The following is a 16,555-nucleotide window of genomic DNA, read 5'->3' as shown; positions in this document are numbered from 1 at the left end:
ATCCTGCCTCCAGAGCATGTCTCCCCTCTGACTCCTTCTCTTTACTCATAAGGACACCATCCTAGGGCCAATCACTCATTAACTCTTGCCCAGATAACTAAAAGAGCTGAGTTCCTGACTCATTCAAGGTTTCTTTATTCCTCCAAACCAGCCCCCATCCAGTTCCCAAGGTGAGATTGCTAAAGGCTTGACCATGTCATTGTCCCTCCCGCTCAAGAAGTTTTGGTTGTTCCCCAGGGCCAAAAACTTTGACCTCCTCTCCTCTGCCTTTCCAGGACTACTGCCCACTCCCCTTTCCCCCGTTCTGCATCGCAGCCATTTGGGCTATTTGCCATCCTCTCCCATGACATTCCATCTCTTTTCTCGGGGTTCTGTGTAAGCCATCCCCCATGACCAGAAGGCGCTCCTTGCTCTCCTTGGGTTCCCTCATCTCAGTTTCTACCTACAGGGGACCTTTCTGTAACTCCCTGGCCCCTCCCACACCTGCTACTTACTTTGTATATAACTGATAACTGTTCCAGAGGCATGGGATAGTCCATGTATGGATAGTAAACTCCACCAGGTTAAGAACTGATTGGTCCATTTTTGTCATGTATCTCCAGGGCTGAGCCCAAAGTATGCACCTGAATAAATGCTTCTTAAGTGGAAGTCTTCCACATTACAAGGGGCAGGTCCCTGACCTCAGCCTTCCATCCTTTAAGCGCCCTCTCTCCCTTTGCATGGACTGTCCTCCATACTTGGAATGGACTCCCTCTTCTCCTTTGTCCCTTTGAATGTTTAGCTTCCTCCAAGCCTCTGTTTCTCTGCCAGAAGCTTCTCCTGATCCCTCTAGTGCTTACTTGTCTTTTTTCTTCCAACTGACAGGAGAAGAGTTGTACAAAGAACACTAGGCCAAGTCAGGAAAACCTGATTTCAAAACTAGCCTCAGACACTGACTAAATGTGTGACCTTGGACTTCAACTTCTGTCTGCCTCAGTTTCCTCATCTGTAAAATCAGGCAATAATAGCACCTATCTCCTTAGGTTATTGTGAGAATAAAATGAGATAATATTTGTGAAATGCTATATAAATGCTCACTATTAGTTATAGTTCTGAATCCTGAAGGCTTTTAATTGACATTCATCAGATGCCTTCTCTCCTATGTGAACCACTACTACATATGATGCAAGATCTTTATGCTGGGCACATAGTAGTAGAAGCTTTTAAAATGTTTATTGGAATGAATTGGACTCTTTAATTCTCTATTATTAAAAAGGAATAATAATCTTTGATCCTTCCATACCTCACAGAAATATCAGAATTAAGGGGCAAATGAATGAGAAACCCATTGTAGTCACAATTAAAATTGTAATTAAACAATTTAAAATGTAATTAAAAATAAAAAGATATGCGATAGACATTATTCATTGGATATCAAGCAGACCACAAAGGAAGGAAGACTTGGGGTCTTTAGTTTCAGGATATGTGACCCTGCCCAAGGGACTAAAACTTCTCAGTGCTCCAGGCAATTGCTCAAGGGGAAAAAGAGGGAATTAAGCATTTGTTAGGTGCCTACTGTGCAACAGATTTAATTCTCACAGCAACCCTGAAAGATAGAAGCTATTATTAACTATTTTATAATTGAGAAAAGTGAAGCAAACCAAGATAAAGACAGACTAAGCCTTGAGGAGGATAACAGAGCTAGTAAGTATCTGAGAATTGAACTCAAGTCCATAGAGTTTTCATACCTGGAGTTCTATATAATAATGAAATCATATTTCTGGAACAAAACAAGCATTGCCCTCTCCACACTCCTTCCCCTTCCTGCCCCAACTCTTACTGCCCCCTCCCCTCCTACCCAATCATATGTATGTTTTTAAAAGAAATCATAGAATATTTTTACTGGTTCATTCACTCAACCCTAAACCAAACAAATCTCAGATTAGTGTTTATTCTTCCTGTTGTTGTATCTGAAGCCATTCGATAAATTCCTTGGAAGGAGAAGCTTCTTTCACCTCTCCAGGAATTTAATTCCAAAATATACTACATAGGGTGGCAACAAACATGCACGTAATACTTGTCACAGAATATATGTTATAGCATACAGAATACAGAGTTTCTCTCTGTGCCATGGCTGCCACAAAAAGCAGCCTCCAAAAATTTTTTTAGAGTCTTCCATTGAATCGTTCCATTCATGAAATGAATTGACATGTTCAGAAATCCCTTCTTAATCTATTCCATCCAGAAACTTCCCCCCAACCAGGCAACTGGGGTTAAGTGACTAGCCCAGAGCTAGGAAGTTGTTAAGTGTCTGAGGTCAGATTTGAACTCAGATTCTCCTGACTTCAGGTGCTCTATCAACTGCCCCATGTAGCTGCCCCTCCCGAGATTTTTCTTAAGATGTCCTTGTCCCTGTTGGTTCTTGTTTTGGAGCTCTACTTTGTTATGGCCTTTGGACAAATCAATAAAAGACGTGATGTTTTTCAACTCCAACACATATAATTATGTAAGAATAACATAAAGCAGCTTTGGTTTTACTATTTAAAAATCATAGTTTTTCTAAATAAAACTAATACTTTTTTTTCAACCTAGCAAAAACAATCCCTCCCCCCATTTCTTTCATATTTCTTAGATGTAAGATAAGTCACTGTTAGTCATTAGGAACGAATTTCTACAAGTGTGGTTTATGTAGCTCTCCCCATAAACCCTATCAGCAAGAGTTCTGGCAGCCTTTGGCCTAGGTGGATTTCAGGGAAGGTAGGGTACCCTAAGGACTTAGGATATTAAACATCTAAGATTCAAAAGGACCTTATAAACCATCTAATTTAACCCTTTCCTCATTGTACAGAAATTGAGGCATAAAGGTATAAGGCAACTTGACAAGGTCATAGATTGTAAGGAGAGGAGGTCTCCTGTGTCCACATCCAGGATTCAATGCTAGACCAGCCTGCATTACCCTTTATTTTCCCCAACTGTCTACTTCACACAATACTAGTGATATTAAGGTTACAAACTCAACATTAACAGTTGATAAATAACTTTCTGATTATATCAATCCTTTTCAGAACATAAATAAAAAACTAACAAGTTTTAGCTTACTTGTGCTGATTAGTGTTTTATTGAAAGAAGTCTGTGTTTTCGGGAGGGGGTGGATAGACAGAATTAGTAAGCCGGGGTACATGTCATATATCCAAATAATCTAGTAGAAGATTATTGTATAAAAGGTATTGCATATACATATATATATGTATATATATATGATAGAAGAAATTATGGGATACCAAATTAAATCAGTTACAAGGAATAGTAACATCTGTCAATTCTCATGATATACTTTTTTTAAAAAATAGCTTTTTACTTTAAAAGTATATGCAAAGATAGTTTTCAACATTCACCCTTGCAGAACCTTGTATTTCAAATGTTTCTCCCTCCCTTCCCCACTCTCACCCCTGGACAGCAAGTAATCTAATATATGCTAAACATCATGGTATACTTCTAAGCATTCTTTTACCAGTCTTTGACTCAAAGGTTTCAAAGGGTCTCCATCAAGTATTTTTTTCATTAATCAAATAAAATACTATCTTTTTAAACAGACAGATTTACTTAACAATATTTTTTCATCATAAGGAAGAAGAATCTTGACCATCCTAGAAGGCATAGCATAATGAATTTCCATAGAATTAAAGAGAATAATAACCCAAATTACATCTTTCCTTTCTTCCTTATGGGCACTAACCTTTCAGATCACCATTGCCATCCTGATTGCTGTCCTTAAAAGAACGAGGGTAGATCTGGTATATAGGACTGATTTGCCACCAGTCAAGACACTTTGGAGACAGGATAATAATTGCAATAGTTACACCTATGAGCACAAGAACCGATGCAATGATGAGCCAGAAGAGGATCTCTCGGGTGACTCTGTACCTCGCTTGGCTTGAGTATAGAAGCAGGACTTCTTTGGGCATCCCTGCATAGGGCTTGATAATTGTAGGGTCCAGCTCTTGGAAAGGGATGTCAACATCACTTGTCTTCAGTGGATCTGCCTGGTTGCTGTCAATTTCCCTTTCTATGACTGGCTCATTTTGTACAAATCCATTGTTAGTGCAACCCTTCATATTCATTCTGAGAGAGTCTTTCTTACTTTCTTCTTTGGCCATTTTCTGCTGCTTTTCCTTTCAGTGAGTTTTCTTGCAGTAAACAAAGGTGAAAAAATCTTGCTTACTGAAATGCTTAGTGTTGCAATTAGCTTGGTAAGGTTTATAAATAAACCTGGCTGGTCAAAGTTCAACCAGGGAAGAAAGGGTAAAGATAAAGAGGATTTAAAAAAAGAAGAAAAGAATTTACTTTCCAAAGAGAGAAACAAAACTAAAACATTAAGTTTTAAGGATGAGACAGAGATAAATATACCAAAGATGTGCTATTTTGTCCATTTTGTTACATATTATGTATTTATGTTGTGTTTATATGCATGGGTATATGTATGTATTATGTATGTATGTTCATAACTTCTCCCTCCTATGTCTATGCAGTATGAATTGCTTCTTACTTTCCAGGAAAGCATTATTTTGTAAATATCTTTTAATGTTTATACTAAAGAGTTGTTTAATCATTGGTAAGTAGAAAATGCTGACATTTTTAAAAGTATGCTTTTTATATCTAAATTAAATATCTAAAATGGCATGTTTTCCTTGCAAATAATGAGTTATGGTTTATGTCATTTATTTAAAATCATTAACAAAGCATGAATTATTCACTCTGTTAATAGTAAACTTTTTCTTTAAAAAAAAAAAAGGATAAAATTAGGAGTAGAAACAATAAAATAACCAATTAACCAATTTTATCTCATTTGCTCCACTGAATTTAAATATATAATCATTTTCAAATGGAGGATATTTCTTGAAATTAGTCATTATTATGTCATTATGTGCATGTATTACATGATTATTTTGTGGAAGATTATGTACAAAATATTTCTTTTTTTGTCTCTTCCTTTTTCTTTCTTCTTTTCTTCCTTCCTTTTTTTCTTCTTCCTTCTCTCCCTCTTTCTTTCTCTTTTCCCCTCTATCCCCATTCTTCTCCTTGCTCCTTTCTTCTTTTCTTCTTTCTTCTCCATTATTCTGACAAATTGTCTCCCTTCCACCTTAGATTCACACTGAAATCCCAATTCTGCCTCCTTTAGGAACATTTTTTTTCTCTCTTACAACCTAGGATTGTAAAAAAGTATTCTGAATCCCTTCACAATTTCTTCTTCTGTGTTCTTATACTTGTAAAAGAAAGAGTATTCACTTGCCTGTGGCAGAACTACAAACATCATAGACTTGAAGAGAAGCTACCACACAATTTTCTCTAGTCTCAATATTGTTAGAAAATGAGGCAGGTACATATGGTGATAGAGCCCAAGAATCAGGAAGATCTGAGTTCAGAACTGGACTCAGACACTTGATGGTTATGTGGCAAAGTATGCAAGCCTAACCTCTCAGTTTTCTTTTCCTCATCTTTAAATGGGGATAGTACTGACCTTGGAGTATCATTGTGAGAATAAAATTAGATAACATTTGAAAAGTGCTTTGCAAACCATAATATGTAAATGCTTTTATCATTATTTTCAGTTTTGTTTCTTTAAACTATTTATGGATGTTTTTTCCTCAAGCTTAAGTACCTAGTTAAAACATTTGCATCCAAATATCAATTCTTTATTTGTTGGCTTTCTAATTTCTTAAATCCAAGGTCAATTCATTAATCCCATCTTTTTCTATTTTGTTAATTTATGTTTATATGAATATTATTTTTCCCTCTTAAGATTAGCTGCATCCCAGAATATAAGTATGTTGTTTCATCATTACCATCTTCTTTTACAAAGTTAGTACTTCCATGATGTGTTCTTTGACCCACTCACTAATTAACATTTCATTGAATATCCATTTGGGTCTTTGTTTTTTGTTTGTGGTCCTTGAACCAATTATTATTTTATTGCATTATGAGCTATTAAAAAATGTATTAACTGGGGCATAAATGGCACAGTGGATAGAGCATCAGCCTTGGAGTCAGAAGAGCCTGACTTCAATTGTATTGACACTTAACAATTCCACCCCTGGGCAAGTTATTTAACCCCACTGCCTTAACAGAAAAAAGAAGTATTAATGATTTAAAAATTTTTTTTTACATTTGTTAGCAAGATTTCTTTGCTCAAAAGCTGGTCAATTTTTATAAAAGGTTCCACATACTACTGAGAACTAGGTGTATGTATATGTATGTATGTATGTATGTATATATGTAACATTTATTTATTATTTGTTGTTGTTGCTGTTTAGGCAATTGGGGGTAAGTGACTTGCCCAGGGTCATAAGCCAGGAAGTGTTAAGTGTCTGAGATCAGATTTGAATTCAGGTCCTCCTGACTTCAGGGCTGGTTCTCTATCCACTGTGCCACATAACTGCCCCATCTGTTGTTTTTCTTATGAGATGGTTCACATTCTATTCTTTTTTTTTCTCATTCTTTATATTGTTTTGTTATTTCCTGATCTCTTCTAGCTTCACTGGTATCTCCTTAAAAATATGAATTTTAAACGAGTTAATTTCAAATTTAAGACTCTGTATCTCTTTTTCTACTTTTTTCCCCAATAATCTTCTTATTTTCTTAGTTTTTTTTTTTTGTTTGTTTTTTCTCAATGTCTCTCATTTGATTTTTAAACTGTTTTTGAGTTCTTCAATAAATTCTCTTCTACGGAGCCATTTAATTACTCTTTGGAGCAGAAGAATCTTTTTTTTTTTTTTTTTTTACATCAGTGTCCTCCTCTGAAAATGAACCCCGGTGTTCCCTATTCCCATAGTAGGTTTCTATGCTTAGATTCTTTTTTTTTTTTTTTTTTGCCAGTTCATAATAAGAGGTATTAGTGTAAGCACTTTTAATCACTTCAGCTCTTCACTCTGACTTAGAACTCCAAGCTAAGAGCTCCCCCTTCCTGCAAGTGCCCACAGCCAGCAGCGACCCTTCCCCACTGCCTCTGAACTCACTAGGTGCTGGTTCTTTCTCGCCCAGGACCACTCCCTGCAGCACAGGTGGGCCTGGCATTCCTAATCAATCAAGGTTCACTTGCCCAGACTCCATAAACAATCCAGGAGATGGAAGTCTCTGTGGTTCCTGCTGAGGCTCTGGCCACACTCAACTAGCCCCAGGGCTCCTACTTGGAGTTTTTACTGAGCTAGCCCCAAGGTATTTGCACTTCACACGGATTAATCCCCGGCTTTGGGTCTTTCTTCAGATCTTCCCAAATTATCCCTGGAGGACCCCTGTTCTGCCCCAAATCTTTTTGATTTTTCACCAGTCTATGTTAGATTTGAGTCCCAAATTTGTTCTGCTTATGGGGGAAATATGAAAAGCATGAAATTTACAGACCTACTCTGCCATCTTCCCAGAATCCTCCCTCTTTGGTCACTATTTAGATAGTCTATACCTTTTTGTAGCTCAGATAATGTTTCCTTTATGAATTTTAATGCCAGAGCATATACATATACAAAAGCTGATACTAATATCAGCTTTTTTTTCTCTGGTTCCTTTCAGCATAAAGCCTGTAAATCTTTGGGTCTGCTAGAATAATCTCACTGCTGGTAGTATGGGAGGTGAGAGAGGGATGCTGAGAAAACTCTGGGTAGACATCAATTCATGGTTTTTTTTTTAATCTTGTTTTGGATTTTAGATGTCGGAGCCAGGGGTCTTCAAACTACAGCCTGTGGGCTAGATGCAGCAGCTGCAGATGTGTATCCCCCTCACCCAGAGCTATGAAGTTTCTTTATTTAAAGGCCCACAAAACAAAGTTTTTGTTTTTAACTATAGTCCGGCCTTCCAACAGTCTGAGGGACAGTGAACTGGCCCCATATTTAAAAAGTTTGAGGACCCCTGTGACCTAGACCATAAAAACAGCCAAAATTGTTTTATATTTGCTATATAATTTCTGTTTTGGGGAGATTTGAGAGATTTAGGGACCAGGGAAAGGACCTGGTCCTCCATTTCACCTAATAGTTTGATAATCCCACTCAATATATATATATATGATAATCGTCCTCAGCTACCTCATCTAGCCCGCTAGCTGTAGTTTGAGGACTCTTGCAGTTTGGATCAACTGTACTACACCCAGGGCCATCACCACTTCAAAAGTTAATTTACTTAATTTCTCCATTTACCTCTTCAATCTTCTTGCCTTCTCTTGACAACTACCTTCTCTTTTCCTTTCTGAGTTTTCTTCAGTATCTACTTACTCCCTGATTCTATTTGACCTCCTTTATTCCTTTATCACTCTTAATTCTCAGGACTTAAGTCTTTCAAAGATCATTGTTTTTCATGTTACTGTTATCATTCCTTTCATCAATTATTACAGAAATATACTCAATTATATTCATGTATCATGATTGGTCAGCCATTCCCCAGATAATGAGTACCATCTTCCAGTTCTTTACTATAACAAAGAGAGATGTGTATACGTATTTCTGTACATAAGGATCCTTTTATTTTTTATTTCTTCTCTTTGGAATATCTGAATATTAGTAATATCACTGAGTCAAATACTATGCACACCTTAATAATTATGGGGGTTAAATTCCAAATGGTATTTATAAATGTTATACAAATTATCAGTTCCAACTAGAGTGAATTATTAGTTCCTACAATATTTCTTATTTTCATTTTTTGTCATCTTTATCAATCTGATAGGCATAAGACAGAACATCTAAATTGCCTTAATTTATATTTCCCTAATAATTAGTGATTTTGATGGCTTGAATTCCCTCCCCACCACTTTTGCTATTGCCTATTCATATCCTTTGACCATTTTTGTTTTAGGGAATGGCTCATTTAAAAAATTTGAATCAATTTTTAATATGCATTGGGAATAAGAAATTTATCAGAAAAAATATTCCGTAAAGGTTCCCCCTTCCAGTTAATAATTCCCTCCTAATTTGTACCATACTGATTTTATTTGTGCAGATTTTTAAAAAATACTCTATAATCAAAATTGTCTATTTTACATTCTATCATCCTTTATATCCCTATTTTGGTTCCAAATTCTTCTAGTGAATAAGGTATTTCTTTCCTTGCTTCTCTAATAGGTTTTGTTTTGTTTTGTTTTTGCTTTTTTTTTTTTTTTTTTGGCTTGAGGCAATTGGGGTTAAGTAATTTGCCTAGGGTCACACAACTAGTAAGTGTTAAGGGTTTGAAGCTGCAATTGAATTCAGGCCCTCCAGACTCAGGAGTCAGTGTTCTATCCATTGCACCATTTAGCTGTCCCACTAATTAGTTTGCAATATGACCTTTTACATCAAAGTAAAGTAACCATTGAAATTTATCTTGATATATATCATGTGTAAAGATTAGTCTAGTGCTAATTTATCCCAAACTGCTTCTCACTTTTCCCAGCTATTTTTGCTGGATAATGTCTTTCCCTTTTTAACTGAGGTTTTTGCATTTATTGAACCACAGGCTACTTACCTGGATTGTTTGTTTCTATGTGATCAAATGAGATATTTGTAAAGTGCATAGCAAATACTTGTCACATAACAAGCATTTAATAAATGTCTGTTCCTTTCTCTCTTCCCTGCATACTGGTATCTAACCTGCTCCACTGATTGACTTCTCTATTTTTAAAATAATTACCAAATTGTTTTTATGATTAGTTTTATAGCATACTTTGCAATCTGGTACTAGTAAATTCTTTCTCCCCCACACCACTTTAAAAAATTGATTCTCTTGAAATTCTTGGTCTTTTTGTTCTTCCAGATAACTTTTAGTGTGATTTTTTTTTCTAGGTCTCTAAAGAAATCATTTGGGAAAATTGATTAGTATAATATTGAATATATGCAGCCATTTAAGTAGCATTATCTTTTTTTTTTTTTTAGAATTTCTGTTTTTATTACAATGGTGTGACCCAGTCCTGAGTCATCAATATTCTTTTTTTCCTAAAACTTTTTATTTTCAAAACATATGCATAGATAATTTGGATAATTTGACAATATTGACTCTTGCATAGCCTTGTGTTTCAGATTTTCTCCTCCTTCTTCCCACCCCCTTCCCTAGATGGCAAACAATTCAATATATGTTAAACATGTTAAAATATATGTTAAATCCAATATGTATAATCATATTTATACAATTCTTTTGCTGCACAAGAGAAATCAGATCAAAAAAAGAAAGTAAATGAGTAAGAAAACAAAATGCAAGAGAACAACAACAAAAAGAGTGAGAATGTTATGTTGTGATACACACTCAGTTGTCTCTGGGTGCAGATGACTCTTTTCATCACAAAATCATTTGAACTGGTCTGAATCATCTCATTGTTGGAAAGAATCATGTTCATCAGAATTGATTATGGTATAATCTTGTATCCTGGTTCTGCTCACTTCACTCAGCATCAGTTCATGTAAGTCTCTGAAATCATCCTATTGGTCGTTTCTTACAGAACAATAATATTCCATTATATTCATACACCACAATTTATTTAGCCATTCTCCAATTGATGGGCATCCACTCAGTTTCTAGTTTCTGGCCACTACAAAGAGACCTGCCACAAACATTCTTGCACATACAGGTCCGTTTCCCTTCTTTATGATCTCTTGGGATATAAGCCCAGTAGTAACACTGATGAGTGGAAGATTATGCAGAGTGTGATAACTTTTTGAACATAGTTCCAAATTGCTCTCCACAATGGTTGGACCTATTCACAACTCCATCAACAATGTATTAGTGTTCCAGTTTTCTCACATCGCCTCCAACATTCGCCATTATCTTTTCCTGTCATCTTAGCCAATCTGTTAATTGTGTAGTGGTATCTATCTCAGAGTTGTCTTAATTTGCAATTCTCTGATCAACAATGATTTAGAGCACCTTCTTATATGATTAGAAATAGTTTTAATTTTTTCTTCTGAAAATTGTCTGTTCATATCCTTTGATCATTTATCAATTGGAGAAGGGCTTGGATTCTCATAAATTTGAGTCAATTCTCTATATATTTTAGAAATGAGGGCTTTATCAGAACCTTAAATGTAAAAATGACTTTCCAATTTATTGTTTCCCTTCTGATCTTGTCTGCATTAGTTTTGTTTGTACAAAACCTTTTTAACTTAATATAATCAAAATTATTTATCTAGTGTTCAGTTATGAGTTTGAGTTCTTATTTGGACACAAACTCCTTCCTCCTCCACAGATATGAGAGGTAAACTATCCTATGTTCCTCTAATTTGCTTATAATATCACTCTTTATGTTGGAATCCTTACTAACTGCTAAGTAGTTAGAGTTGATCTAATCTTACAAGAAGATGTTTTGGGCAGAACCTGAAACAAGGTACTAAGTAGAACCACCCATAATCCCTCTCTCTGGAAGGAGCATAAATAGGCCAATGGGCCAGTCGGAGAGGGCGGGAGAGAGGAAGACGCTACAAGTCGAGATTTCACCGGAATGACATGAAGACTGGAGCTGGCTGGAGGCTGAAGACAGCAGAGGCAGAGGCTGAAGGACCAGACCTTTGGATTTAAAGACATTTGGAGAGAGCTCTTGGAACCAAGCAGACAGATAGGCCTCTAAGCTAACCGGGCTATATTGGAAACAATAAAAGATCTGAACTTTTATCACCTGGCTGTGTTTTGAGAAGAAAAAGATCACCACATCTTTATGTCTAAATTATGAACCCATTTAGATCTTATCTTGATATGTGGTGTTTTATAGTTGTGTTCATATAGTTCCTGACTTTCCCTTGGCAGATGCCCAAATAGTTTATACTATCAACAATTATTATGAATGGAATTTCTTTTTGTATCTCTTGCTGCTGGACTTTGTTAGTAATATATAAAAATGCTGATGATTCATGTGGATTTATTTTGTATCCTGCAATTTTTTTTGCAATGTGTTTCTAGTGTTTTTAAGATGATTCTTTAGGGTTCTCTAAGTATACCATCATATCTGCAAAGAGTGATAATTTTGTTTCCTCATGACTTACTCTAATTTCTTTAATTTCTTTTTCTTCTCTTATTGTAAAAGCTAACATTTCTAATACAGTAATGGTGATAGTGGGCAACCTTGTTTCACTCCTTATCTTTTTGGGAATGGTTCCAATTTGTCCCCATTACATATGATGCTTGCTGATAATTTTATATAAATGCTACTGACTGTTTTAAGGGAAAGTCCATTTATTCCTATCCTCTCTAGTGTTTTTAATAGGAATGGGTGTTGGGTTTTATCAAATGTTTTTTCTGCATCTATTGAGATAATCATATGATTTTTGTTAGTTTGGTTATTGAAATAGTTGATGATAGTGATAGTCTTCCTAATATTGAACCAACCCTGCATTCCTGGTATAAATATTATTTGGTAATAGTATATTATCCTGGGGATGATTTTCTGTAATCTCATTGCTAATATTTTATTTAAGATTTTTGCATCAAAATGGTCAAAGGATATGAAGACAATTTTCAGATGAAGAAATTTAAACTATTTCTAGTCATATGAAAAGGTGTTCCAAATCATTATTGATCAGAGAAATGCAAATTAAAACAACTCTGAGATACCACTACACATCTGTCAGATTGGCAAAGATGACAGGAAATGATGATGAATGTTGGGAGGTGGGAAAACTGGGACACTGATACATTGTTGGTGGATTTGTGAACAGATCCAACCCTTCTGGAGAGCAATTTGAAACTATACTCAAAAAGTTATCAAACTGTGCATACCCTTTGATCCAACAGAGTTATTGCTTGCCTTATATCCCAAAGAGATCTTAAAGAAGGGAGAGGGACCCGTATATGCAAAAATGTTTGTGGCAGTCTTTTTCATAGTGGCTAGAAACTGGAAATTGAATGGATGCCCATCAATTGGATAATAGTTGAATATATTATGGTATATGAATGTTATGGAATATTATTGTTCTATAAGAAATGACCAGCAGGATGAATACAAAGGCTTGGAGAGACTTACATGAACTGATGCTGAGTGAAATGAGCAGGACCAGGAGATCATTATACATTTCAACAACAATACTATATGAGAATATATTCTGATGGACATGGATCTCTTCAACAATAAGAGATTCCAAATCAATTCCAATTGATTTGTAATGAACAGAACCAGCTACACCCAGAGAAAGAACACTGGAAAATGAATATGTACCACAACATAACATTTCCACTCTTTCTGTTATTGTTTGCTTGCATTTTTGTTTTTTCTTCTCAGGTTATTTTTACCCTCTTTCTAAATCTGATCTTTCTTGTGTAATAAGATAACTGTATCAACATGTATATGTATATTATATTTAACATATGCTTTAACATATTTAACATGAATGGGACTACCTGCCATCTAGGGGAGGAGGTGAAAGGAAGGAGGGGAAAAGTTGAAACAGAACTTTTTGCAAGGGTCAAGGTTGAAAAATTACCCATGCATATGCTTTGTATATAAAAAGCTATAATTTAAAAAAAAATAAGTTTAAAAATATTTTTGCATCAACAGTCATTAGGGAAATTGTTCTAAAAATTTCTTTCTCTGTTTTCACCCTACCTGGTTTAAGTATCAGCATCATATCTGTGTCACAAAAGGAATTTGGTAAGACTGCTATTTTTTCAAATAGTTTATATAGTATTGGAATTCATTGTTCTTTGAATATTTGGTAGAATTCACATGTAAATGCCCTAGAGATTTTTTCTTAGGGAGTTGACTAGTAGCTTGTTCTATTTCTTTTTCTAAATTGGGACTATTTAGCTAATTTATTTCCTCTTCTGTTAACCTGGGCAATCTATATTTTTGTAGATATTTCTCCATTTCATTTAGATTATCAAATTTATTGGCATATAGCTGGGCAAAATAATTCCTACATTATTGCTCTAATTTCCTCTTCATTATGAGTCTAACAATCTGATTTTCCTCTTTCCTTTTTCTAATCAAATTAACTAAAGGTTTATCTATTTTGTTGTTTTGTTCATAAAAACAACTCTTAGTTTTATTTATTAATTCAAGAGTTTTCTTATTTTCAATTTTATTAATCTCCCCTTTTATTTTCAGAATTTCAAATTTTGTATTTGAGGGTTTTTATTTTTATCTAGTTTTTTTGTTGTTGTTGTTGTAAGCCCAATTAATTGATCTTCTCTTTCTCTATTTTATGCAAATAAGTATCTAAAGATATGAAATTTCCCCTTATAACCACTTTAGCTGTATCTCACAAATTTTGGTATGTTGTTTCATTATTGTCATTCTCTTGGATGAAATTATTGTATCTATGATTTACTGTTTCACCCATTCATTTTTTAGGATTAGATTATTTAATTTCCAATTAACTTTTGGTCTATTTTCTCCTGGCCTTATATTGAAAGTAATTTTTTTTTGCATCATTATCTAAAAAAAAAAATTATTTGCTATTTCTGCCTTTCTGCAATTGATTTTGAGGTTTTTAGGCCCTAACACATGATCAATTTTTGTATAAGTTCCATGAACTGCTAAGGAAAAAAGTAAACTCTTTTCTGTCTCCATTCAATTTTCTCCAAAGATCTATCATACCTAATTTTTCTAACATTTTGTTTACCTCCTTAACTTTTTTCTTATTTTGTGGTTTGATTTATCCAGTTCTGAGAGAGCAAAGTTGAGATTCCCCTATTAGTATAGTTTTGCTGTCTATTTCTTTTGCATCATTCTTAACTTCTCCTCTAGAAATTTGCATGTTATACCACTTGGTGCATATATGTTTAGCATAGATATTGCTTCATTATCTATAGTACCCTTTATTAAAATATAGTTTCCTTCCTTATCTCTTTTAATTAGGTCTATTTTGCTTTTATTTGATCTGAGATCAGGATGGCTACCTCTGCTTTTTTTTTTTCCTTCCCTTGAAGCATAATAGATTCTGCTCCAGCTCTTTACCTTCACTCTATATGTATTATTATGTTTTAAATGTGTTTCTTGTAAACAACATATTGTAGAATTCTGGCTTTTAATCCAGTCTTCTATCTGCTTCCATTTTATGGGAGAGTTCATTCCATTCACCGAACATTCAATATTCTTAAAATTACTTGTTTATCTTTATTTCTGTAAAGTGAGTTTTATAATTATATTCATATAGTTCCTTGTATAACCTGTTACATATATTCCTAAGTATTTTATATATTCTACTATTTTAAATGGAACTTCTCTATCATTTCTTCTTGGATTTGTAATATACAAAAATATGTGGATACATACTATACCGTGTAATTTTATTAAAATTGATAACTGTTTCCATTAATTTTTACTTGATTTTTTTTGGATTCTCTAAATAAACTATTATTTGTGTTTCCTCTTTTTCAGTGTTTATTCCTTTGATTTTTTCTTGTTGTATTACTAATACTAGTATTTCTAGAATTATATCAAGTAGTAGATGATGATAATGAATATGTTTATAGTAATATTTGACCCATAATAAATGCTTAAAAATGCTCATTGACTGACTGTCTCTGGCCTTTTTCATTACATATGTTGGCTCTTGGATTTTACTTACCATATTAAGGAAAAGTCCATTTATTCCACTGATTCCTAGACATTTTAAGAGAAATGAATTTTGAATTTTGTGAAGTTTTTTTTTTCAGTAACTGATGTAATTATGTGGGTTAATGTGATTATTATGCTTATTTTCCTTATATTTAACCAACAGCAACTTCTTAGTATAAGTTTAACCTGTTCATAGTATATAATCTTTTAATACATTGTAGCCTCTTTAGTAATAATTTTATATTTTTGCACAATGTTCATTAGCAATAGTGGTCTATAATTTTCTTTCTCTAATTTGCCTCTCCTTGGCTTAGCTATCAAAACCAGATTTATATTATAGTGAGTTTTTTAGTTTATAAAAATTAAAAGCCCTTCTCCTTTTCCTATTTTTCCAAAGAGGTTATATAATATTGGAATTGAATATACCTTAAATATTTGATAGAATTCACCTCTAAATTCATCTGATTTTTGAGGTTTTTTTTTTCTTTTAGCAGTGATTAATGGCTTGTTCAATTTCTCCCCTGATATTGGGATATACTTTCACTGTGTGTGTATTTATTGTGTCAGTTATATCCAGCTCTTCATGACCCAGTGGATCATACTTTCCATTGGGATTTTCTTGGCAAAGATACCAGAATAGTTTGTCATTTCCTTCTCTGGCTCCTTGTACAGATGAGGAAGCTGAGGCAAATAGAGTTAAGTGACTTGTCCAGGGTAACACAGTTACAAATGTTTGAGGTCATATTTGAATTAAGGTCTTCATGACAGGTCCAGAGCTAGGTTCACAATTGAGACACAGCTTCATTGCTCTGCCCCATTTGACAGTTTACTTTTACTTTGCTTTCTGATTTAATAAGTTTGGGCAATTTTCATTTATTATTTTTAAAATATGCCCTTCGTGATTTTATTTTGGTTTTGCTTTTCAGGAACCCAATGTTCTCAAATTGCTTCTCCTATATCTATTTTCTGGGTCAGCTCTTTTTGATAGTGATCACTTTATATATAATCCCTATTTTTTCAATTAAAAAACATTCTCTTGTTCATTTCTTCTAGTTCAAAAAGTCAGCTAATTTCCCTCTCTGA

General features: G+C 34.3%; 1 protein-coding gene across 1 annotated transcript in view; it reads right to left on the bottom strand.

Moving 5' to 3' along the window:
- SLC3A1 (solute carrier family 3 member 1) overlaps positions 1-4,226 on the bottom strand; it is a 28,355-nt gene extending 24,129 nt beyond the window's left edge. Inside the window, exon 1 of the mRNA XM_051975196.1 lies at positions 3,716-4,226. Coding sequence (XP_051831156.1) covers positions 3,716-4,136 — 421 coding nt within the window. The 5' untranslated portion in view covers positions 4,137-4,226. The remainder of the gene's footprint in view (positions 1-3,715) is intronic.
- Positions 4,227-16,555: the final 12,329 nt, after the last annotated feature.

The sequence above is a fragment of the Antechinus flavipes genome, chromosome 2 (assembly GCF_016432865.1).
Source record: "Antechinus flavipes isolate AdamAnt ecotype Samford, QLD, Australia chromosome 2, AdamAnt_v2, whole genome shotgun sequence".
Lineage (NCBI taxonomy): Eukaryota > Metazoa > Chordata > Mammalia > Dasyuromorphia > Dasyuridae > Antechinus > Antechinus flavipes.
The sequence above is the reverse complement of the archived record's forward strand: the minus strand, read 5'-3'. Positions and strand labels throughout refer to the sequence as shown.